The 27,365-nt window shown below is 38.2% G+C and overlaps 1 protein-coding gene across 1 annotated transcript; it reads right to left on the bottom strand.

Annotated features, from left to right (window-relative positions):
- LOC139129723 (E3 ubiquitin-protein ligase TRIM71-like) lies at positions 1-27,365 on the bottom strand. The gene is made up of 2 exons (XM_070695405.1): positions 26,922-27,365; positions 1-1,659 (listed from the first exon to the last, which is right to left on the bottom strand). Exons 1-2 carry the CDS (start codon positions 27,286-27,288, stop codon positions 866-868), a joined length of 1,161 nt encoding a protein of 386 aa, XP_070551506.1. The 5' UTR covers positions 27,289-27,365; the 3' UTR covers positions 1-865.

The following is a 27,365-nucleotide window of genomic DNA, read 5'->3' as shown; positions in this document are numbered from 1 at the left end:
AAGGTACGTTTCTGCACACACATGTCTGTGAAAGTCGTCAATATTTTTGGCAAGTTTTACCAACACAATGCAACACTGTGTTTGCGCACTTTTAAGTTTTACGCCTTTCTTGCGCCCACGGAGTGAGATCTGTCACGGGCAAATTTACTGAACTTCAAAAATGTTCAGATAGAATCAGTTTTTCCATCAAAGTTCAGTGTTTACTGGTGATATGAATGAAAACTTATCTTCTGATCCAAAATCTAGCTGAAATAATCAAAATTGTTCAAATTTCCAATAAAATTCAATCGCTACAGTCTGTCGGTTGCATTGTGTTGTGTAAAATTCGTCTGGAAAGTTGTAGATTTTCACCAGAAACATACCTGCAGACTTGACATGTTATATTGTCATGTCTGCTTCTATGTATGTTTCTGTACACTCATGCACACATCTGTGAAAGTCAAAAATTATTCTGACAAATATTTCACAATAAAATTGCAAAAGGCTGCTGTTAGAAAAATCAGAAAATACTCAATTTTCCATAAACATTGGGTGAATTGTAATCTGATTAAAATCAGTGTAGAGTACGGCAACGTCAATACTTGTGCGGTATTTTCTTGCTGTCGCCTTTCAACAACAAGAGAATACTGTGTAAGTATAGACGTCGCTGTACTCTACATCTGATTTTAATCAGATTGGGTGAATTGGTCTGTCCAAGATGCCAAATTAATGTTTGATCCAAAAGTATAAAATATGTAAAGTACCTTCAAAAATACACATTTACAGCCTGCCAGTTGCAATGAGTTGTGTAAAATTTGTCAGAAAATTTGTAGATTTTCACTAGAGATATCCCTGCAGAGTTGACATGATGTGGTGTCATGTCTGCTTATATGTACAGTAGTTTAACACAGCGTGGCTGTGTTACAACTAATCTGTATGGATTATCCTTACACAGTGCAATGTAACGGGGATACTCTAACTGACCTTGACCTTTATAGCTGAGAAATTCACCATCACAATTGAAGTGAACCACTCTATGCCCACTCTGATCACAAACATATATGCCATCTTGTTGGTGATCAAAACACAAACCATAGGGTCCCTCTAAGTGTCCCTTGCCAATGTCTCTTATACTTTGCATCTGGTGATTCAAAACATGAACACATCTCCTGATCCAATCTGATACAAAAATACATTTCTTATTCACAATCAGATCCCAGGGATTACTGACTTGTCCTTTTTCAGTTCTTGCAATGTGTTCACCAGATTTATTATATTTTCTCACATATCCATTCAAGTCACCAATGAATATAAAACCATCAGGACTCAAGCAGATACCTGTTGGATCAATTCCTTCTTTGCGTCCAAAACAGTTTAAAATCTTGCTTTGTCCAGAACTCACCACAACTTGGCCATTCCCTCGGTCAGTCATAAAGTATTGGTCATTGTCTTCATCCACTGTGACATTCCATGGATTAAATGACTTTGGGAATGCATGGAATTGTAAGATAAGATCACAGCAGAGTTGGATTGGATCAATAACCTGAACTCTGTGATTGTTTACATCACATATAACCCATTGACCGTTGTTCTTGATGTATATTCCCTCGGCCCCACTAAATTGTCCTGGCATTGATCCAGACCCAAACACTTCAAGGACACTCCCCTTGACCGGATGGCCTAGGGAAAACAAAAACATAAACAAAGGTCAAAGGTCAAATTGCAAACTACAATTTCTATGAAGTCAAACATTTTCTGATCTCACAAATTTTGACTGAATACAAACTTCTTTTGTTTACACAAACACATGGAACATTTAAAGGAACAACTTCCTTACATTGTTATGTAACTCACGTGTTTCCATGGCAACGTATTTGCATTTTATTGATGGAAATGTGATTTTCAGTCCATAAGGTAAGTAATTGTATTGCTGATTAGCTCATGTTTACAGTGAGTTGCCAGGTTGTAAATTGTTTTGTTGTGTTTTGACCTCAATCACAAATACATGTTGATGTAACTCACATGTTTCCATGGCAACATATTTAAATTTTGCTGATAAAAATGTGATTTAAGTCCATAAGGTAAGTAATTGTATTGCTGATTAGCTCATGTTTACAGCGAGTTGCCAGGTTGTAAATTGATTTGATGTTTTTTTGACCTCAATTAAAAGGCACATGTTAATGTAATTCATATGTTTCCATGGCAACATATTTGCATTTTATTGATAAAATGTGATTTTCAGTCCATAAGTTAAGTCATTGTATTGCTGATTAGCTGATGTTTTACAGAGAGTTGCCATGTTGTAAATTGATTTTTTGTGTTTTGACATGAATCACAGATACAAAGTGTTTTCCTATTTGTTTGTTTGTTTGCTGTTTTGTTTGTTGTTATTATCAACAACCAAATTTTTTTTCAACATTCTCCTAAATTTTATTTGTGGTTTTGTGTTTCCTATTTGATCCCCGTAGTTTCTCACAGAAATTTCCCTGACCTGACAATCTGTCACACTGTAAGCCCATTTCAGTTTTCAAATACTTGCAGTCACTGATTTGTTTATGCCATAGTTTTATTTTTTCAATTTGTTTGGTCAATGTTTATCAATCCTTACATACTTTGCCCAAGTGTGTAAATATTTGTCAGTTTTATTTTGCAAATTACGTTTTGTTTTGCAATTTTTTTTTCTTATTATCTTTTGATCCGAAATTCACTGAAATACTGTGTGACCCTAAATTTACTGAAATAATCTATGCTTCAAATTTATAACTGTTTATGTTGTGGTTTATTGTTGACCATACTGAATTGTATTTCTTTTCCATATGGAATTTTAGTTTTTTTGTTTTTTTTTATTTTCTCAAAAACATCTGTTTTGTCAAAATTGATAAACTTATATAATATTCCTGCAGTGTGTACAAATTTGTCAAAAAAAATTTGCAAAATGTATTCTATGTAGCATTTTGATTTTGAATTTTTTTCAATAATGTGTGCTCCTAAATTTGCTTTGCCTGAAGTGTTTACTCCTTTGTTTTGTTTCTTGTGTTGGCCATACTGAAATATATTTTTGTTTTAGATCTTCTGTGTCTGCCAGAGTATGTTCACAATATCTGTATTCACTGTATACATGTACTTCAATTCCAAGATAAACATTTACTCGCTGTGTTACTGTTAGATGTGTTTTACAGTGTAAGCTATGATTTTTTCTTTTCACAGTACATAAAAATAATGTATTTTTTCTAAATCATCACAAATCTTATCTTAAATTGAATACACTCGATTCCATGCTTGTGATAGAAAACTTTGGTTGATGTTCCATTTCAAGACATTTTTTGGAATATTCCAGAGATGTTTTTGTTGTGACCTCTTAGATGTTTGCTATGTACTGTGATAAACATCTTCAACATTTGTTGATTTTGAAGGTCATATCAAATGAGATTTTGTTCAATATTTTAAACCCTAGTGAATCAAATACAAATATTAAAAATATTATAGTCTACAAAGATTAAAAATATTAGATGATTAATATTGTTGTATTTTTTCTTGTTTCCATTGACCATTTAAAAACTTCACTTTAAACTTAAACAGTGTTTGTTTATGGTATAAGAGGTTCAACTCAGATTTTTTCTAACTAGAGACTGCAGAATTGACTGACTGTCATATCAAAACGTGCGAACATTTTCTCATAATCTGTCCCATGTAAGGTTACTATGCCTCTGTGTGTGACACTCTTTCTTTAACAGTCACTATTATGCACGCTGACGCAGTATCTTTCTTTAACAGTCACTATCCAGTATCCTATTCTATCTTTCTCTATCTAATTCTGTCTGTCTCTGCCTTTCTTCAACACTTTTTGTGTGCAAGGTATTTCTAGCACTGCAGCTCTCCTTCACAGTCTCACACTCACTGCAGCTCTCCTTCACACAGTCTCACACTCACTGTAGCTGTCCTTCACACAGTCTCACACTCACTGCAGCTCACCTTCACACAGTCTCACACTCACTGCAGCTCTCCTTCACACAGTCTCATACTCACTGAATACTGTAACTGTGTCATTTGATTGTTGGTACACTCATTTCTTACAAGTGCGTTATTCAGCAATAGGTTGATAAAATTGTTTTCTTTCTTATCCAGTACTATTTTAAAGGCTGTCAAAATTATTTCATTGATACTCTGTAAATGTTTGCATTTTTATCTCTGATTTTCTGTCAATCACTAAACTTTTGCATTTTTTTTCTCATCCAATTCCCCGTTTTGCCTTCCAGAATGTGATATCAAATGAAATGATCTTAGCAATAATGTCAACCATGAATAGCTTATTTTAATAATGATCATCCTGACTCCTTGAACTTCAAGGAGTTTGAAGAACTTCAGACTTCAACTGAGTTGAAGAATCACTTGATAAATTGTACATGCCAGGATTTGTAATTCTTTCTGAACTCTTAAAAATATTGTGTTGTACAGGTTTCCATTTACACATGTGTTTTTGGCAATTCAGTCACTTCACTGAAAAGTGATCATTTATGTAGAATATGATACACAGAATAAGATAATGTACATTAAACAATGTTAAATATACTTGTGTATAAAATCACATGTACATCGTTTTCTCTTCAAACTAACCCAGATTATCCTTACATTTTTCACAGGTTATTGAAGACAGCATTTTTGAAGACCACTACAGTGAAATCAGTGTGACTAACAGACTTGGAGATGATGTCACAAGTCCAACCACCATGGTGAAGTACTTAGATTGGACACGTTGGATGATAGGGAAGATGTCAGAGTTTATGAAAATATGAAGACATAGAGCAGACAATGAAGATGTCACCATTCTACAGGTGACCTCCCTGATAGCTGTTGCCATGGTGAAGATGCCTTTGGGTTCAACTGAGCCTGAAATTTTATATCGTGTACATATATATCATACAGTACACACAAACCAAACGGCCCTTTTCAGGGCCATATCACATCCTCCAAAAAGAGAACTACCGTATACCAAGATTTTTCATTACTGTCACTTTCTGCAGAACATCATTCACCGTCGGGATATCTTTCTTTTTGTTTTTTTGTCTTTAATATTTAGATGAACATGAACTTAAACATCAAACACTTTAGTAGCAAGTCAAAATTTATATATGACAGAGCTCAACAATTTGTTGAACATTGCAAAACATGCACAATAGGTACTATGCATCTCAACTTCACATCATTGTGTACTGGCATCCTGATGTGTGCAATGGGACTGGTCACTGGGTATAGTGTGTCTATTGTATATCTGTAGTCTTCCTCCCCATCATCTCTCTGAACATTTGTATTCTCAGACTGCACAGCCATGTTTTGGTTGTCTTGGTGTCTTAATTATTGTCTTTGTACAAAAGTTCAATTGCAGGACAAGTTGTGTATTATACTCTACCAACTCCAATCTTAACTATGACTGAAGGTATAGGTTACTATGATGATCTCAAAGAAATGAAATGCCACCCATAGCGAACACAGCAGACTTATACACAATCAAGTTTGGCCAAATTTCAAGGCTCATTGATCTGCTTACATAGTAACCAAGAGTGTTATTTTCCATTCCTTGGGCCCCATGGGTCTTCTTAACCCGGCACTCGATTTGATTGGTTCCAACAAGATGTGATTTGAGAACAGATATTCCACACTACACCTTCAGTTGTGGTAAGGGTTTGAGATCATGGATCACCCATACTGGACAGAATATTTCAGTTTATAACACGTCACATGCTCATTCCGTGTCGCGATGCGCCAGAATATGTCACGTGATGAAAAAATAGATACGTCTAGTTCCCACCAAATCGACAAAAGTGACGTCAGAGGGCATTTTTAGCTCCCATAGCCATATGTATATATGGCAATGGAAGCTATTCTTATAGGCTAGGGAAATGTCTGTATGTATGTGTGTCTGTATGTCTGTATGTCTGTCCGTCAACATCAAAAACTCCAAAACCGCTGTACATTTCATCTTGATATTTGGTGTGTACATGGATGATGGGCTGTAGATGAGATTTTGTTCAAATGAAGTTGTCATTGCCAAAAATATGCAAATTAAGTGAAAAAATGTAAAAACAGTCAAAATTGAAAAAACTCAATAACCACTGAGCAGATTACATGAAAAATTAGCATGTAAGTACTTTTGGCTGACATGAAATGATTGTGCACATCTTGGGTCAGTATCTTGGACTTGCTATTTTTCATGAATTTTTTTGTAATTTTCTCCCATTTTTGGTCAAAAAAATCTCCTGCTCTGAAACCACAAGTCCGATTGATTTGAAACTTGGTATGGAAGTGCATAGGAGTGACCTTTCGCAAATTTGGGCAAATCGTGGTGAAATTTGCATATTTTAGTTTACACGTCCATAGACTCCCATGTATAAGGCAGATCTCCATAGACTCCCATGTATAAGGCCACGAAAAATAAAAATTTAGTTTCTCATCGTATTCATATTGCAAAAAGGATGCAGTGACACAATTTTTAGTCCCCACGGATGAAGTCCAGTGAGCTTATAGATTGGGTCATGTCCGTCTGTTCGTCCATCCGTGAGTCCATCCGTTCACGCAGATATCTCGGATATTTTGACAAAATGTCATGTGACCTTGATGACCTTTGATCTCAAATATACATATTTGTCCATAACTCAGTAACCACAAGTGCTACCACCCTTCATATATGGTATGATGGGACAGCTTGTGACGCCACATATTGTACCTCATTAATTATGCACATATCTAATTTTGAGCGAGCCAATAGAGCTAGAGGTCTGATTTTTGGTATATAGGGATAACTTAGCAATACAATTTTTTTGACAAAATGTCACATGACCTCGGTAACCTTTGACCTCAAATATACATATTTGTCCATAACTCAGTAACCACAAGTGCTACACCCTTCATGTATGGTATGATGGGACACCTTATGACGCCACATATTGTACCTCATTAATTATGTGCATATCTAATTTTGAGCGAGCCAATAGAGCTAGAGGTCTGATTTTTGGTATATAGGGATAACTTAGCATACAATTTTTTGACAAAATGTCACGTGACCTCAGTGACCTTTGACCTCAAATATACATATTTGTCCATAACTCAGTAACCACAAGTGCTACAGCCTTCATGTATGGTATGATGGGACACCTTATGACGCCACATATTGTACCTCATTAATTATGCACATATCTAATTTTGAGCGAGCCAATAGAGCTAGAGGTCTGATTTTTGGTATATAGAGATAACTTAGCAATACAATTTTTTTGACAAAATGTCACGTGACCTCGGTGACCTTTGACCTCAAATATACATATTTTTCCATAACTCGGTAACCACAAGTGCTACACCCTTCATGTTTGGTATGATTGGACACCTTATGACGCCACATACTGTACCTCAATAATTATGCGCATATCTCATTCTGAGCGAGCCAATAGAGCTGGATGTCTGATTTTTGGTATATAGGGATAACTATAGGAGAGAAATTTTTGACCAAATGTGATGTGACCTCGATGACCTTTTACCTAAAATATATGTTTATGTCAATAAATAAGTAACCACAAGTGCTATGTCCTTTGTATTTAGTAGGATGGGAGACCTTATGACCACACAGGCTTTACCTCATTAATTATATACACATCTAATTCTGAGCATGCGAATAGAGCTAGAGATCTGATTTTTTGGCATATAGGGATTAATTAGCAATATAATTTTTTTTTCAAAATGTCATGTGACCTCGATGACCTTTGACCTTGATTATACATATATATGCATATTTCAGTAACCACAAGTTCTATACCCTCCAATTTTGATAGGATATTAGACCTTAAGATGTCACATCTTGTACCTCATTTATAATGCGCATATGTATTTCTTGGCTGGCCAATACTGCTAGAGGTCTGATCTTTTTTCCCGATTTAGAACCATAACTTAGACATGCCTCATGTGTTTCAAATTGGGAACACCAACATAGACCTATGTGCCCATAGATCTCAACATATACACTCCAGTGATACTTCTTAATGATCACATTTTCCTGCCCCATCAAGACTAATACTCCTATTACAAGTGGGGACTATGTCATTGTAAATGACTTGTTGAGTTAATGGTTGTATCACAGTATTCGATATATCTAATTCTGTATTTTTTCCATTTTATATCTGAATAATTACATTAAACATATTTCACTGTCTCCAGTACATTTCATTTAAGTATTTTCACTTCATGCACTTTATCCCTTTCACACATGTTCAAATATCTGACCAGAGAACAAACACTAAATAGTCCAGGATGGGAGCTACAGTGTCATTGACGCTATTTTTTGAAAAGCTATTCCCTAGGGAAATAGTTCTGACCAAATTTGGAAAAGTGCCCGGTCACGTGACCGTAGTGTCGTCTGCAGCTTTGCAACAATGGCGGGTGACTAGAACGTGATGTGCGTCCAAGATAGGTGACTGCACATTCTCTAAAACAGATTTTCCAACATTCCAACAGCGTAGGAACTTGAACAGCTCATCGACGGAAAAGATTAAGGTGCAACTAAGGATGTCGCTAGGTATGCTTAGAATATTTTTTGAAAGAAAGTGGTACCACGTACAACTCAGTGAAACCGCTGTGGAAACATCGCCCAGTAAACTTGTCACAATGGATTGTTGCCGTGCAAAATATCAAAACACATTAAAAACTATATAACAATACAACATGAGCATGTGGTGTGTTATAAAACACCTATAGACTGGTCTTTATTCGGGCTATAGCGCTCGTCTATTACCCCTCGTGGCCGTGTGTTACCAGAAACACATCGCTATACCCCTCGGCCTACGGCCTCGGGGAATAGCGATGTGTTTCTGGTAACACACGGCCCTCGGGGTAATAGACGGTGGCTATAGCCCTCATGACCAGGCAATAGGTGTTTACTAAGTCACACATGAATTTGTATATCCAACATATGTGCCTGGCCTGTAAAATTAACCCTGTCAATAATTTATTAACATGTTCAAAAACTCACTTGAAATATTAAAATTTCCAGTCAAAATGATCTTAATTCACCTAACTGTTTTTTTGAAATTGAATCACCAGAAGTTTCATATAAAGATTGGTAATAATCAAGGTAAGGGAGCAGTCATTGTCTCAAAAAAGATTGGGGTGTGAGAAGACTTTGGCCACTAGTCCTGAAAATCACCCCTGTCCCCTTGCAAGAATTCTGCATGACATACTCCCCCATACCCAAAATTTGAGTAATAAGTAATTTGAGTATAAGTAATTGTATGTTTTGTCTGGACATACATGATAAATTGTCCAATGTGACTTATAAGTAGAATAGATACATGTAATAATAAAGATGCACACATACAGGAAAAGATGAGCGTGTGTTTCGCTTTGCAGAGCTTGACAAGTGTAAATGCACAGTAAACTTTGAAGCAATTATTATCATTGTCATCAGATTGAACATTTCCCATGCACTGTCTGAAATCGCAACATACTGACAGTCAGTTTCTGGCTCTGCAAGTCCACAGACTTGGACAATATGCTCAACACAATACTATATTTTTCAGGTTAATTTGTTATGTTGGAAATGAAAAAAGAAATTTCTTTTCATAATGCATCACATCTTTTCTCTACTTGCCTCATATACATGACACAACAACAAAGGAATTACGTGAATAATTTGCAGAAACAACTAACTCGAAGCTGGTCGCGTTACCGTGGGTGCCACATGTATTGCAACCAGGGCCAGGGCCGGGTCAGGCGCGATGTTGACCGTGTTCGTGTCGTCAAGATTCAGTCGATTTTTTTTTGGAAAAATAGCATCTCCTGGTCTGAGGTAAATTTCTAGGCCATGCTATCTTTGAAATAGTGTTTAACGTTGCGGAAGGTATGTGTTAGACTGAGAGGTCGTCCGGCATTTGTCAATTGTTTTGAACTAAATGAGGAAATTTGCTAAATTGTTGTTATCGTAGTGTTTAGCACTACAACTTTGACTTTGTCTAAAAGCTGTCAATACTATCTCATTACTAATGTAAATCAAACGCCATGGTGTTTTGATGCTTTTCCACTTTACTCTTCAGTTCCATAGAGAACTGAGAGAAAACAGGCTGTCATATATGCCATAGCAGAACCTGCTCAATCTAGGATCAAATTTGGATGAAATCAAAAGACTGGCAAGAAAATTACTTGGGGTAAAGCAATAACATTAAAGAGATTACAGGTATATACTGGTACTATACACTTTATCTACCATATTTCAGGTTAATTGTAGAAGTTTACAGTTTAATGTTTTGTGAGACTCGATAGTAAATTGGTCAAATAATGGAATATTTTCTATATGGAGTATGCCCAACAGTTAAAGACAATACCAATTCAAGCCACAACAGGGAAACAACAGGGAAGCAATGAGTCAAAATTAACTTTCACACAATTGGGATCTTGGTTCATATGAGACCCCAAGAAACACTAGCAGAAGTATGTTGCTCCTCAAGACAAAACCACAGTTTCAGATATATCTAGTGTGACATAACAGATGCAATGTGAAGAATACTCTGCTCTCATCATTGGTGTAACTGAGACACAGCTGTGCAAAAGATAGTTTCATGGAAGCAAGAGGGACTCTTCACCTGTTGGTCTCAACATGAGGATAACCCTGCACATGTTTGATGACTATAATGCTTCAGTTCTTGACCATGAATCCAATCGGTTTTGATGTGTAATTTAAGCTATATGGCTGGCTCCAACTCTGAATTGAATTGTGACAGGTAGGGGTCACCTACCCTACCTTCAGTATACAATAGCCAAATTCAGTCAAGTGATTTGCAAGTGATCATTGAATCATGTTGCTGATTCCAATTGTTCAGCCAGTGTCATCAGTCATGCTGATGAAGGATTACTGGTCAGACACAGGTAGTTACTATAACTATTTGTTGAGGGCAGTCACAGGTGGTTATAATTTGTTCCGGGGCCCCCTTTTGATTCTTTTGAAACTATATAAATTTGCTACAACTGTGCCATGGCTGGTTCTGTAATTCCCTTGTTGCTCCTATTTTATGTATGTATTTATGATAGAAGAATTAGGATCACGAGGCAATGACTTGATAACTGCTACACACTGCATCCATAAACAGTGTATAGATGAATGTGAACAGGGGTCATTATCACAACAGTGGATACTATAAGCCTGATTATCAAGTTACCATATAGGATCTGGCAAAGAAGATAGCTACTATAGCAGTTGAAGGAGGGTACAGTGTATTAGAATGGGGTGAGTCCCTCTTAACCTCTCAGCACAGATTGAATACAAAGAATCCTCTGCGACTAGTAACCTAGCAACATAGCTGTTATATTTTACTAGGTGATTACATCAGCATATGACACCAAAATGCAAATTTGGAGCAGGGTAACTTTTGATCTTCATTGTGGGTGTTTGCATAAAATGAAAGTGGCTTAAAGATCATGGTAAACTTGATAAATATTCTGATATAGAGTACTGTACAATTTGATGATTAAAATTCTAGATTCTAAAGTCCATTATAGTAGGATTAACAAATAGCTGATTTAAATCAATTTAAAAGTTGTGTTTTTTTAACATTTCACATTAAAGTAATGAAAAACAAAAGTCTATTAGTCTATAGGGACAGTGGTTGTCAATGTTGAATAAGTTTTTCATCATTTTTCATCATGTGTGTCGGTCTTTGCATGCTCAATGACTATCAAATCAGTGAATGAACACTAATTGTTCAGTGCATGTCCACTGATTGGTCAGTACATGTACACTGATTGTTCAGTGCATGTACACTGATTGGTCAGTGCATGTACACTGATTGGTCAGTGCATGTACACTGATTGGTCAGTGCATGCAGTACACTGATTTGTCGGTGCACCCCATGTACCCCGTACGAAAGTTACAAGGTTGCCCCAACAAACTGCAACGTAGTGTTGACTTTGTGACATCCTTGATAAACTTGCCTGATACTGACTTAGAAGTTGCCCATCTTTGTAACAACCCTCACGCGAAATCAACAAGAATATGGCTACCTTGTACAATCCTTGTACCAAGTCCATCTTGCTTGTATGATATTCAGGCAGGGCGTATAAAGATTACATAAGGATGTGTGAGCCTTGTAGTAAGTCCATAAAATAAGATTATCAGTGAGCTAGCAAAATGTTACATCATGACAACAATGAGATATTTCAATTGGAAAACATTTTTGTAGTTTTTTAATTTCTTGAAATATTCTGTCTTTCATAACAAAAACAATTACATTTTTAGCAAAAAATACTTATTACTAAGTAATTGTTCACTCTTCATCCAGTAATATTCATGAACCTATAGTTGCAGCAAATTATTTAATCAAAAAATGTATTTTTTTTAGAAACATAAAATTGACTGTCATGCTACAGAAATATTTTGAGATCTTTTTGTTATATTTTGAACAGGGATATTTTAATACTGAACCATATTCTAAGGCATTTAAACTCCATTCAGATTATAAATGTTAATGGTAGGTGCATTGCCATCTACAATACAGATTTATTAGTTTTACAAAACTTGGCTGTCCTAGTCTCTTTCACATATATTTGGAAGTTTACTTACGGGCTCGTCTGCATCTGTTTACATAAATATACAATTTTACCTTATACCACTGATGGGAACAACAAATGTGTTTCAACCACAGCAAAGTTTACATTTTACAGCTACATTCACAAATGTTACACTTGTCACAGTAATTTGAAGATACTGGAAGAAAAACACCACCTGACCAAAGCGACTTTACCACATGTATGAGGCCTGCAGACTGCCATTATTGTTTACATCAAATTCAAGACTAAAAGTCCAGTGGCCCGATGATGTCATCATGTGAATGTTTCTTACTGATTGGCCAGAATGAAACATGTGATATGCCTGTTATCTCTGGTGCCAAATCAACTACATGAACAAAACAACTACAATCAACCTGATCAATCTGGATGACATCAGCAATCATATGAATGTTTCTCACTGATTGGTCCAAATGAAACACGTAATATGGTCTGTTATCTTTGGTGGCAAATCAAATGCGTGAACAAAGTTACCGTTGAAATGTAACACATCTGCATCTAGGCAGTCTGCTGCGTTTGAAATACTACTTCATTGTTACAATTGGATAATATTTTCTCATTGACTGATATTTAATATGGCTTCGAACGAAGTTTACTCTTGTGTATTGGTTCAATGAAGAACATGGAGTGTTCAGACTGTTTCTTTCATCATTGTCACTAAGGACAACTGTATAAGGGTCAGGGAAAAATACCAGAACAGCATCGCATGGAAGTTTGGTGGTAATTTAAACAGCGTTATTTTCGCGCCATAGTAAAGAAATTAGGTAAGTGTTGTCTTCTGCAAATTCTGCAATCCCATGTTCATTTTCACCTATTGACAGTGGTTGTAGGGCTTCAGTAACATCAGATCATTGTGAAGGTCACAATTCTCCACATTTCAAGCATGATCATTTCATTCATATTTTCTGAATGTTGGGTTATTATGGTTGAGAATTCATACTGTGCGTCTTCCAAAATTTCATTATGCAGAAAACTTTCTGCACCTCATGAGTGAATTATGTATTTCTCAACGTAATTTATACCATTGTACTTTGTGAGCGGGAATATTATCTCCTTCCAAATCTGAGAACGCATATCCACCCAGTATTATGTAACAGTCACCTACAAACTAACCTTGCATTTATGACTGCTTGTCTATGGTTGTGAAGTGAAATGGCTGTCAGCTTACTATTGTAAACTTCGGGGGGCGGCAAATCCAGGGGGGTCATCAAAATTTTGGAATCCGCAAAGGGGGGTCATCGCTTTTTCACTGGTAAGAAAGGGGGGGGTCACCACATTTTCAAAAACATAATACCAACAATAAAGTTCACTTTATGCCATTGCCATGATCGACCCCCTTTACCGGCGGGCCGCCTTCGGCAGCCCACTACAATAAATATACATTATGTATTACCCATGACCCTCTTAACAGGGCAGACGCCTTTGGCGGCCCACTCCAATTAGGTTTACTTCATGCAATGGCCATGATCGACCCTCTTACCGGCGGGCCGCCTGCGGCGGCCCACTCCAATAAATTGACTTTATGTAATACCCCACGGCAATCTTAATGGCCGTGCGCCTTCAGCAGCCCTGTCCAGTAAAGTCTACTTTATGCAATAGCCATGATCGACCCTCTTTACCGGTGGTACCGGTGGCCCACTAGAATAAAGTTGACTTTACGTAATGGCCCATGACCCTCTTAACCGGAGGGCTGCCTTTGGCGAACCACTCCAATAAAGTTCACTTTATACAATGTCCATGGACATGAGTTGTCTATTGAAATGAAGTTAAAAATTGCCTTACAGTCGACCTAATTAACAGACGTTTCAATGGATGTGGCTGAGAAGTTTGTTCACTGGCATCTTGCTACACGAATAAAGTGCGCGGCCGGCGTACTGGAGTTCAAATCCAAACCATGCGGGTAAATTTGACGTATGGGTTTTAGTTATTTTTAAGCGGGGGGGGGGGGGGTCATCAATTTTTTTCGTCTGACAAAGGGGGGGTCATCTTTTTTTCACGAAAAATGCAGGGGGGGGGGGTCTATATTTTTTTGAACACCGGCGACAAGATTTTGCCGCCCCCCCAGCCGTAAAAACTGAACGCTCCCTTATGTTCCAAAATTCTGTCGTTTCAGCTTTTATTCACAAAACATATCAAACTGACAGACTCAGTGTACCAAATTTCAACGATGTCATCAACGATTAATGTGCTCAAGCAAGGCAATGCAGAAAGAGAAAAACAGATAAATTGGTGAGCCATATAATTCCACTGAGGAAAAATTTCAGTAATTTGTAGATCTTTGGGACTTTTTAGGCTACTTTGTGTTCATTTCAGTGAATTTGACTTCAATCATGACAAGCTACATCACTGGCACAAATATGTGCTTCGCATAATTCACTGTTTTTGTCTACAATTTTGTGCTGTCATTATAACATCTAGCTTACATAGACTTTAATGAGTTGATTTGTAATGATAGGTTTTTTAACTAACGAGAAAAGCAAGTGTTTTATGCTTCATATTCAATTTTTTGTTTGCAAAGGTAATTTACATTACGAGTCATACTGCCACAAATATTTAATAGTGTAGTTGCATAATTTACATGAAGAAATATTTTTTATAACTGACAATGATATGATAGTAAGACGTTAACTTCAAAGAATCTGATTCAAATACCAACCTGATATAATTACTTCAGCCTAATGTTGAGAACTGTATGACATTGATAGTCAGAATTCTGAGTTTAATTTCTAAAATTAATATAATTATGAAACAGAGGCATCTCAAATTTTACCAGGAACATAGAAACAAGTGCATACAACAAATACTTAAATGATAGTAATTTTTATGATGAAGAAGGCTTCATAATTTTTATACATTGGGCGTTTTACATTCACAAAATGTAATTGCTGTTACCAAACTCGTGTTTCAATAACGAGACAAGTATGATTGCATGTAACCTTTCCTATTAACAATAATTTTTACATTTCCATGATGTAATCAATATAAACCTATCCTTCACTTTATAATGTATTGCATTCATACATCTATATTTATCATGTGAAAAAGGAAAGTATGTCAGGTTTTTTCATGTATTGACAAGTTGGTCCTGAATATCCTTCACTTTTGAGCATATTGTAAGGCTGGACATTTGACAAAAGTTACCTTTCAATATAAGCCTTGTCTCTCATTTTTGTAGTGTTATTCACTTACACTGCTATTCCTTTTCATTATAGCAATAAATAAATTCTTTCATCCTACACTATGGCTTATATCTTATATCTGGTTCATTATTAAGAACTTGTACTTGACTGTTGTGGAATGTATGAGTGACACTGTCCCTAAGTGGTAAGACTTTTCAAACATACTTATGTATACACCTGTGCAGTATTAATGTGCAAGTATAACCACTTGTGATGGTTCAATATACTGCTAAAATGCTTGCAGGAATATTGGTATTATCCCCAAATTAATGGAAAAGGGGGGGGGGAGTAGGATATGTAAAGCTGTTATGTAACATTATCCAATCTATGTACAAAGATTGCCATAAGCGATAAGGGGGAGTCTCCAAGGTTCAGACAAGGTAATTAAGTCTACAAGCTTCTGACAAAGTTGGCACCAGTTCTAGCCATTCCCATGTCAACAATGAATGCCAACCTTGAATACCATTCTAGTAACCTCCTGGTAACAAAGTTGTAAGACAAATAATGTTGCAAACTTGCACCATTATCTTGTCACAACCTGGTAGCTTTCGTACGGGTTGTCACTTTGGATTGGACAGTGCATGTTTAGTGATTGGTCAGTGCATGTTTAGTCATTGGTCGGTGTATGTACACTGATTCAGGTCAGTGCATGTACACTGATTGGTACGTGCATGTACAATGATCGGTCAGTGCATGTTCAATGATCGGTCAGAGCATATACACTGGCTGGTCAGTGCATGTACACTGATTGGTCAGTGCATGTAGACTGATTGCTCAGTGCATGTACACTGATTGGTCAGTGCATGTACAATGACTGATCAGTGCATGTAGACTGGTCGGTCAGTGCATGTAGACTGGTTGCTGAGTGCATGTTCACTGATTGCTGAGTGCATGTTCACTGACTGATCAGTGCATGTTCACTGATTGGTCAGTGCATGGTCACTGATTGGTCAGTGCATGTAGTCTGGTTGGTCAGTGCATGTCCACTGATTGCTGCGTGCATGTTCACTGATTGGTCAGTGCATGTAGACTGGTTGGTTAGTGCATGTACACTGGTTGGTCATTGCATGTACACTGGTTGGTCAGTGCATGCATGTTCACTGATTGGTCAGTGCATGTAGACTGGTTGGTCAGTGCGTGTTCACAGATTGCTGAGTGCATGTTCACTGATTGCTGAGTGCGTGTTCACTGACTGATCAGTGCATGTTCACTGATTGGTCAGTGCATGGTCACTGATTGGTCAGTGCATGTAGACTGGTTGGTCAGTGCATGTTCACTGATTTGTCAGTGTATGTACACTGATTGGTCAGTGCATGTAGACTGGTTGGTCAGTACATGTACACTGATTGGTCAGTGCATGTTCACTTGTTGGTGAGTGCATGTACACTGATTGGACAGTGCATGTACACTGATTAGTCAGTGCATGTTCACTGATTAGTCATGATGCACTGATTGATCAGTCCTTGTCCATTAATTGGTCTATGCATGATCAATGATTGGTCACTGCATGTTAGTGATTGATCAGTTCATGTTTCCTGAGTGCATGTTCACTGATTGGTCAGTGCATGTACACTGATTCATGGTCAGTGCATGTAGACTGGTTGGTCAGTGCATATTCACTGATTGCTGAGTGCATGTACACTGATTGGTCAGTGCATATACACTGATTGGTCAGTGCATGTACACTGATTGGTCAGTGCATTATTCACTGATTGGTTAGTGCATGTACAATGATTGGTCAGTGCATGTATACTGATTGGTCAGTGCATGTACACTGATTGGTCAGTGCATGTACACTGATTGGTCAGTGCATGTGCACTGATTGGTCAGTGCATGTTCACTGATTGGTCAGTGCATGTACACTGATTGGTCAGTGAATGTACACTGATTGGTCAGTGCATGTACACTGATTGGTCAGTGCATGTACACTGATTCGTCAGTGCATGTATACTGATTGGTCAGTGCATGTACACTGATTGGTCAGTGCATGTACACTGATTGGTCAGTGCATGTACACTGATTAGTCAGTGCATGTACACTGATTGGTCAGTGCATGTACACTGATTGGTCAGTGCATTTACACTGATTGGTCAAGGCATATTCGCTGATACTCAGATCCTAAATAGAGAGGAATCCCATGCCCATAGCAATGTGAATCTAGTCTGTTCCAGAAATTCTCACAATTGATCCGTCAGTCTTTTGTTTGTATGCTTGTTTACTTGTTTGGTTTAAAAAATTTGCTTCTTCTATCTCTTGTTAGCTCACATTTGGTATCTGTATATGTACCAAAGAGCTAATATTGTAAGTTGGTGGCATCTGTAAGTCTGTATGTATGTCTGTATGTTACTCTGTTAGTAATAGTATGTGTGTGCAGATGTATGTCCGTCCACATCAAAAACTCCAAAAATGCTGCGCCTACTAACTTTATATTTGGTGTAGAGTTGCACCCAGGGGTGGAGACATGAATGAGTTCAATTGAACTTATCAGTGTCAAATATGCAAATGAGGAAAAAAGGGAAAATGATGGAAATTGCTAAAACTCTATAACCACAGGCCAGATTTGGTTGAAACTTGGTATGCAGGTTCTTGAAGGTGACTTTAGTTAGACTTGTTCAAATTATGGGGCAATTATCAAAGTGGCATTTAGGCTATGGGCAATTTCCCCGTTCTTGGTCAAAAGATCTTTTTTTTGTTTAAAACTGATTGTCCCCCTGTTTTGAAACTTGGTATGCATGATCCTAGTGTTGGTCTCTGTCAGATTTTTAAATTGCGGTGAAGTTTTATAAATTGGGCAATTTTTCCAATTTTTGGTCAGAAAATCATTTTCTCTTAAAGTTCTTACTGGATTGCTTTGAAACTTGATATGCTTGATCCTAAGGTTGACCTATGTTAGATTGTTCAAAATGCGGACACATCACGAGAATATGACGTGTATTGACCAAACTTCGTGTAATCACCCCTTTGACTTGTTGATATCATTGCGTTGTTGGGCCATTCCACTTCATCCGAGGTTTGCTGTACACTTTCAGAACGAACAATTTAAATATTAAGATGTCAACACAGGTTTTCACAATCTGAAGGACGTCTACGTTTGAGTTTAATATACGACGTTAGACGTGAAATGTAGACTGGAGTGTGTAAAGTTAGATATTTTTGTGTTGTTAATCATAACCTCAGCCCTTCACCAAACTTACGACGCCAGCCAAAATTCGTGTCAAAATCGAACTCGTGTGAGCAGCAGTCAACAGACAGTGCTCGCCATGTCTATGCAGCTCTACATCATCTACAAATGCAATGTGGAATTAGTTGTAGTATCAGTCAGTCATCTCAGAGAATTATACATGTCCTTAGACGTTCCATATGCAAAACGTCTTAGAAAAGAAATTTGTGACCAGATTTTAGAAACTTTACGTGAGTACAGCGTCGTAACTCTTTCATTGTAATGTACATTTTGTTGCAGTACAAGTAAAATATTTCAAAGGTAATTACATCGCCTGATCATATATTTCCGTTATTGACTAGCATAAATAACTAAATTTATTTAAATGACTTATACGAAAGTTTGACTTTCCTAGGAGTATCTTATACTTTGTGTCCAAAACTTACACAGAACAGGATCATGACCTTTCTCAATATCTCTTTCAATATTATGTATGAATCAAAAACATTAAATTTGCTATGTGCACCTTCTCTGTCGTGTATTTCCAGTCAGAGGTGCAGTCGGACTTTTGTGGCTCATTTATAGCTATAGTTGAATTAATTCACTACCTCGATATTAAAACTTGTCGATACGAAACTTGTAATAGCGGTTCTGTCATGATACAGTCAACAGGACTGTACTCATCAGCAGAGTAGACGACATTAAAACACCAGACGGGACCATGAACCACGAAAGGACGTGTTGTGATTTCGGTTCGTGCTATTCATAGACATTTTCCATGTGTTAATTTGTTTGTTTTTGGTAAGACAGTTCATGTGCCCCCAAACTGAAATAAACATTGAAAATTTGAATAGCATTTCGTTATGTCATTAGTTCTGTTCGTTCAGCTGTATTATAACACAATTGGAACTATTTTGTGATTATAAGATGAACAGTAAAAGTCAGAGAATATGCTCTCTAAGAGAGGGTTTACTCAAAGCATTTAGTAATTATCAATTTTTCTAGTGAAAATATCAAAACTGTTATTATCGAATTAAATGTTAAAGTAGTATAAAAAAAATTGTAGTATTTAAAGCCATCTGCTTTTCAAAAATTGTAAATTTATCCTTTTTGACAATTTTTTAAGGATATTTCATCTCATTGATACACATTCTTGAAAATGTCAAGATTAAAGGTCAAAACTTGATGATTGCTGTATTGTTTAGAGGACCTGGATGCATTTGAAGGTTTCGGGATCATATCTGATTGGTTCTTTTCTATTTCAAACAATGTTTAGGGTCATATCTAAGTGGTCCCTTAAAAAGATTAAGGGACACATCAGGGTGGTCCCCGAAAGTTTCAAGGACTCATGTGGGTGGTCCCTGAAAGTTTCAAGGTCACATTAGGATAGTCCTTGAAAGATTCAGGGACACCTCAGGTTGGTCCCTGAAAGTTTCAAGGACTCATCCGGGTGGTCCCTGAAAGTTTCAAGGTCACATCAGAGTGGTCTCTAAAAGATCCAGGGAAATATCAGGGTGGTCCCTGAATGTTTCAAGGACTCGTCCTTGGCGGTCTTTGAAAGTTTCACGGTCACATTAGGATAGTCCTCGAAAGATTCAGGGACACCTCAATTGGTCCCTGAAAGATTCAAGGACTCATAGACTTAGTCATGTTCACGCTACGATCACAGTTGCTGACATCATTGTCGAGATCGGGAACAGCACTGTCACTCCACAAAGGACCTTGGTAACATACATCAAATTCATCGGCAATATCCAGTATTCCGTTGCTTTCCATGTAGTCCTGTCATTAAATAATTGGGGTAATGGACGTCCTACATTCAGAATTGGTAACCTCCAGACGAAGGATTTAGTGCAGTGGACAAAATTCATTCGAACGTCGTGTCGTTTACACACTCGACTTGAAACAATGCAGAGTCTCACAACAATGTGACCCGTGACCTTTATTATGTTAATTAGCAAGGACCATATTATTTGGTGTACGATTCGGTGTCTTGCTTAACGAGAAAAGCAGCATTGACTGCATCTCCAAATTAATCATGAAGACTGTAAAATACAACCACAATATTTTAAACGGTAGGAAAACTTTACAGCATAAAAGATCAACATGTACCTTACCCGGGACCTTACACAATCGTGCGATGCGCCCAAGGTATGCCATCTTGAAATGATTGTTTGCAAATTGTTTACTGTTAAGACCAGTGTCGCGCAGGCTAGCGACAGCATACTTCAACAAGCGAGTACATTGCCATTAATCGTCAAGACGCTCGTTTAAATGGACTGAAGGTTCAGCCACTGCCCAGTTCATCACATTTATGCCAGGGAGAACATGCCTTGTAGATCTCGTCGCGTGATAAATACGCAAAGACGTGTTTCGGCGCCGGCCGACCAGTCACACATTAGAGCCATGAGGACGCCGGGTTAAGCCATTACATAATCTTAACTTCGAGGTGCTGAATATTGACGCTTATGTGCAGGAAGTTGGACCAAATCTTTCCAATGATTCCTCTGCCTGTCAGCTTTACCAAGTAATGCTTGTGAATGCACAAGCTGATGAGCGAAGGTCACATCAGGATTGTCCTTGAAAGATTCAGGGTCTCATCTGGGTGGTCCCTGAAAGTTTCAAGGACTCATCCGGGTGGTCCCTGAAAGTTTCAAGGTCACACCAGGATAGTCCTTGAAAGATTCAGGGTCACATCTGGGTGGTCCCTGAAAGTTTCAAGGACTCATCTGGATGGTCCCTGAAAGTTTCAAGGTCACAACAGGATTTAGGGTCACATCTGGATGGTCCCTAAAAGTTTCAAGGACTCATCTGGGTGGTCCCTGAAAGTTTCAAGGTCAAGTCAGTGTGGTCTCTAAAAGATTTAGGGTCTCCTCGGAGTGGTCCCTGAAAGCTGCAAAGACATCTCTGTACAGTCCTTAAAAATTCCAGACAAAAACTGTTGGTTCCTGCCGTTAATATTTTAAGGTTTCAACAGACAGATGATATTGATTACATTTCTTTGCATCTACCAAAAATAGTTCATTTTTAATAGAAGGGCTGAAATAATTCAGTGATTTTGTAAAATTTTCCAGCATTAATTAGCACACTCACAAGAAAAGGGTAGTTTAATCAAATTTACCAGGTCTCATTTCCTTGTATATGAAATAAATAAATGTACAAGACATTTTCTTAACATCTACCAAATCATTTGAAAGAGAGATCACCAAAAAAACATACACTAGAGCAGAACTGATTTGGGTAGAGGTAGAAGGCCATTTTCCCATCGAAAATTTAAAATTTTATCGTGCATCGTTTGGTGAGAATAGCAAAATGCCTACAAATCAAAGGCAAATGCCTACAAATCGAAAATTTAAAATTTTATCATGCATCGTTTGGTGAGAATAGCAAATGCCTACAAATCAACCTTGGAAAGGGAATTTATATTTTGACTTTAACTACACAAAATTGACAAATCAGTTATGTTTAATGGGTTCTCCTTTCCTGAGCATGCGAAAAGCTAGACAAAAATGTAAAATTTGTTCGAGATGTATTTGATGATTGTGCAATTATCAATAATTTATGAAATTTGCCCCCACCTTCACACAAAAACACCCATAGATTGTTGGATTTTAAATAGATTAACAAAATGCTCAAGATCTTATAATCACAAAATAGTTCCAATTGTGTTCTATATGCATGAACATACCAGCGCGTACACGTAGCTAGAAGTAGTTCCGATTACAGTATATATATAGATTACAGTATAGTAGTTTCAGAACACTAGGAGGATGGCAATACAGGCATAGCATGTATGATAAAGTATAGTACTCAGTGTGGCCTGCCACTTTGAACCAAATGTGAGTCAAGTGTCACTGAAGCTATTTTTTCTTCTTTTTTCACCGTTTTTAGTCTCACAATTGATCCATCAGTCTTGTTTTTGTTTGCATGTTTACTTGTTTGTTTTTTGTTCACTTCTTTGTTTTTGTTCATTGTATCTTTTTTGACCATTTTTAGTTTCACAATGGATCCGTCAATTGTTTGCTTGTTTGCCTGTGTACTTGTCTATTTCTTTCTTTTTAATATATATTTTTTTCTTTTTAAACCGTTTTTTTTTCTATTGTTGTTTCTATTTTTTATGTGCTTGTTTCCCTTTAGTTTGCCTTTCATCAGAGGGTAAACATTGATCGAATTATTGTACTTATTGTAGGAAAACCGAAATTATGCCCAGTAACCCTGTAAACATCATGCTTCTACACGAAAAGGATGAATGCAGTTGAACAGGGATATCGTAGTCTTCCCTACAATACGTTGATCGAAGTAAGCATTTGTGTCGACAATGTTAACTTCAGCAACATGGACATGCCTTCTGGGAAAATACAGCGTGTCCCGCCGATTGCGTAACAGTTGATGAAATTTAGTCGTCAAATTGAAAGACGGCCATCAGCTGAGGAAGATGGATCCTGCTGGGATGCATTTGCATGCAAGGCTTGGGATGCCATAGCCTAGATTCTATAACGTCCGCTTGCCTCCGTACCTCCGTCCCCACTACCGTCTAGTCTCGAGAGCAGTATTTCGAGCAAGAGTCGTAAAAATTGCTCATTTGAATGTCAATGGTCGCCAACTGAGACCATGACGTCACTAGCGTCCCTTCAAAGTCAATCACTGAAAATGACCCTCTCATGATTGGCCTGTGACTTGGTTGGGCAGAGCTGCAGTATCAACATAATTGACATATTTGACGTCATATTAATTAGCTCTGCCCCACCAAGTCATAGGCCAATCATGAGAGGGTCATTTTCAGTGATTGACTTTGAAGGGACGCTAGTGACGTCACGGTCTCACTTGGCGACCATTGACATTCAAATGAGCAATTTTTAGGACTCTTGCTCGAAATACTGCTCTCGAGACTAGACGGGAGTGGGACGGAGGTACGGAGGCAAGCGGACGGAAAAGGAATCTAGGCTAGGGATGCCAATGATGGACAGCTGCTCCAGTTTTGTGCATTGTTATTTGTGTAGCCAGGTGGGGAGTGTTTGAACTAGATCCTGTAGCTTATCATCCGGCAGATGGAGTACCATAGTAAGAGTGTTCGAGGTGACACCAAGGTCCTTCAATTTTTCCACAACAAGAGGTATTGCTAAATGGCCGCATGTGTTGAGCATGGTATTTGAGGAGGTGCCAAGGTATGGTTGGAGTTAGGGAGCCCAGCTCCGAGGTAGCCATATAGGTAGTGCAATGGTGCAGGGGAGTAGGTGAGAGAGTATAGTCTTCCTTTGTGACGTACTGGTTGATAGTGTTATCCCTTGGCTGCGCCAAGTGTATTATACACAGACTGCCTCTGATGCTGGGTTTTCCCTAGCTCTGCATGGCAGGGCTGTGTGTTAACGGCGTTATACCTAGCTCTGCATGATGCAGAGCTAGGTTTTCCCAGAAGAATGGGTTGTTGGTGCTGTCCCAGCCTTTAGGGCAGTCAGTCTTAACAAGGTCACGTCGTTGACCGAAGGTGGAGCATGATTCATGCAGGAGGTGTGGGTGTTGTTAAAAATGCAGGAAGTTGAGCTCTCGGTCTTGCTAAGTTTGCTCGATCCAGTTGACTTGGTAGCGGGCAACATTCAGGTCAATGGTTTTATCTAGACTAGAGCTTTGGAAGCGAGAAAGCGATGGTAAATAGCTTAGGGGATTGCATAGTGTTGTTGGCAGAGAGCCTAAAATGCAAGGAAGACATGGAAGCAATAGGACCAGCTTGCAAAGCCGTCGTGTGTTTTGACACGGTTGAGAATGTGGCTGTGACAAGTTGCCCGGGTCGAAGGCTATTTGTTTTAAAATGCGGCGGAGAATGGGAATATGACAGGGTTGTCCTGTTCAAAGGCTATTTTTGCTTTGCAGGAGGTATGTAAGCTGGGTCCCAAATTGATGAAATGAGCGTCAAAGTGCTTGATTTAGCACTTTATGGAATATTTACTTACTTTGTCATTTTCCATGCTCAGTTTGCACTGCATTTGGGATCATTCAAGTACAAAGGATTATGGGAGTAAAAGTACACATCTGACAATGCAGTGCAATTGTGGACTGCAGGGCAATGGGAGAATGGCCGGACTATGAATTTTCGCCCGAATTGGCATGTATCATTCAAATCCAGTTACCAGAGACAAGATTTGAACTTTTGAAGCTATTTTTGACAGTCCGATGTTACTTTTTGAGGACAGATGTTTTTTGTTTTGGTTTGGAGGGGTTCGGACTTCTCGCTGATTTGTTCAGTTTATAGCTTCTCTTCTCAGCACTAGTACCGAGGTTTGGCTTTTGGCCTAACATTTCAATCCTGGACCTTTGATTGACTATCCAAGCAATGCCACACGCACCTGTGTACTCTACAATGAACACTCCACATGTCTATTACAAGCCTAGTCTTTTCAAGCTTCACATTTCCAATATTTTTGGCAACTGTACTTGGTTTGACACTCATTTCGTTATTTTCCACGCTCAGTTTGATGTTCACTCTGTCTTTTTCAACGCTTAGTTTAACACTTCGTCATTTTTCATGCTCAGTTTGACGCTCACTTTGTCATTTTCAACGCACATTTTGACACTCACTTTATCAATTTTGGGGCTCCTACACACCTGCTTTGTATCCTGCGATGTGTTACAGTTGTGGATCTGCTGTGTGCAACCAATGGTGGCCAGGTCAGTTGGAGTAATTGTTATGGCATTTTGTTGTCCATTAAAGATAGCTAACCGACCCCGAAAATGTGCGATTTTCTCACCAAATGCCTAGCAAAATAGATGTATACGATGCAGACTTATGCAAGTGCTTATAACGAGGCTGTTTTCTAACAAGTTGCCAGGAAGGTGTGCAACTCGCTCGGCAGGAAAAGGGTTAACAGTGTAACCCGGCTGAGCGACGAAAAGTAGGATGCTAGGGTCGCTGGACCTGTGTAGTGTGACAGTGATCGAAGCAGGTGACAACACCCCACCAGCCGATCGACTTGCTGGCTTAACACTGAGAGAGGTGTTGAGTTGTCGGTGGTATCATTGGCAGGGGTTGAATGCAGTTCACAGTAGGTGGAGTTGACAGCAGTTGTGATAGTGGCTTCTATCAGTTTGGCCATGTAGTCTGCTGTCCCAGGATCAGCTGAAACAGTGGCGGCAGTGAACACTTGGTCATTAAAGTTTCTGTTGAGGCTGACTTGAGCAGGTGGTTGTCGAGGCATGCCTCGTCGATGAGTGGGCAGCAACATGTACACATTGCAACCGTTATCTTTCTTTGCATACAGCATGGTTGGAGTTTTAAGATTTTAATTTTGGCTTTTCAAAGGTTGCTGTATTTTGACTTTGTACAGATATGAAAATGAGTGATGACTCAGCAGAGATGATGCAAATAGATTTGATAGTGATAATAAATGAGGGTTGGGAGAAGGTTCATATTGGCTTACGCCTATAGTGTTATATCGTGCTCAGATTATAAGGTGAAGGAGTGGTATGATGCCTGTAGGAATCAGTGGTCCTGCCCCTGACCTCCGTGTCTTATTATTATATAATTATTTCACTATGATTATAGTAAAGCATAATCACCCAGTATTTGGTGAGTCACTGTATCGCGGGTATGTGGCCGCGTTTTTTTCTTTTAATGATATTCTCAAACATGTGCAAACAAGCTCAGAATTCGTATTTGATCAAACATGTTTTCTTTATAAACACTGGTCAGACCTCTGTAATAATTTCATGTACCACATGACAATGTAATAGTCATAAATATTTGTCATGAAAGTACTCCATCTGGATGTTTACTGTACCTAAAATTATGCAAATCATCTATTTCCGATACGAATTTGAAAACATCTCCGTCATGAGTAAGTGTTAATCAAAGGCCTACCCGCCACCCGATCTTATCAGAGGTCTTCCTTGCACCATATGGATGACAATAGTTGTGGTAACCATGTACAATTATAATATTCATATGAGGAATTGTAGATAGTCACATCAACCGGGGCACCAATGAATACATAGACAATATAAAAGCTTAAACTCACCTTTCTCTACCCGTCTCACATCCAGGTACACTTCCTTTGTTTCTTCAGGGATTTCTGCATCACTAACGATATGATCTGCATACGCTGATAACTTCTCAGTTTTCATCACCATTTCAGGATGGTTAGTGGCAAGGACTTGTGTCTCCATCTTCACATCTACAAAATCACTGAAAGTAGTATTAAATTTACGTTCTTCTGCTCTGTCTCCCTCACCTACCACAGATTTTAGAATATCTCTATCTTGCCCCCTGTTTCTGTTCCTAGTTTTTTGTATTCCACTTCTCATGGTAAGTTTGTTGACTTCAGACTCTAGCAGTTCATTCTTCTCCTCTATCTCTTCATCTGCCAGATGATGAACCTTGGTCATCTGTGTTGATTCAGAGTCCTCTGGAATTTGTTGTTGCCAAAGCTGCCTGGTACAATCTGCACAAAAGAAATATTTAT

The sequence above is a fragment of the Ptychodera flava genome, chromosome 3, assembly GCF_041260155.1.
Source record: "Ptychodera flava strain L36383 chromosome 3, AS_Pfla_20210202, whole genome shotgun sequence".
Taxonomy (NCBI): Eukaryota; Metazoa; Hemichordata; class Enteropneusta; family Ptychoderidae; genus Ptychodera; species Ptychodera flava.
The sequence above is the reverse complement of the archived record's forward strand: the minus strand, read 5'-3'. Positions and strand labels throughout refer to the sequence as shown.

Excerpts from the sequence above, each read along its gene's own strand:
- LOC139129723 (XM_070695405.1), bottom strand. The coding sequence starts at position 27,288 with ATGACCAAGGTTCATCATCTGGCAGATGAAGAGATAGAGGAGAAGAAT. Across the intron at positions 1,660-26,921 it reads TGTGAGACGGGTAGAGAAAG|GCCATCCGGTCAAGGGGAGT; the intron begins GTGAGTTTAAGC and ends TGTTTTCCCTAG.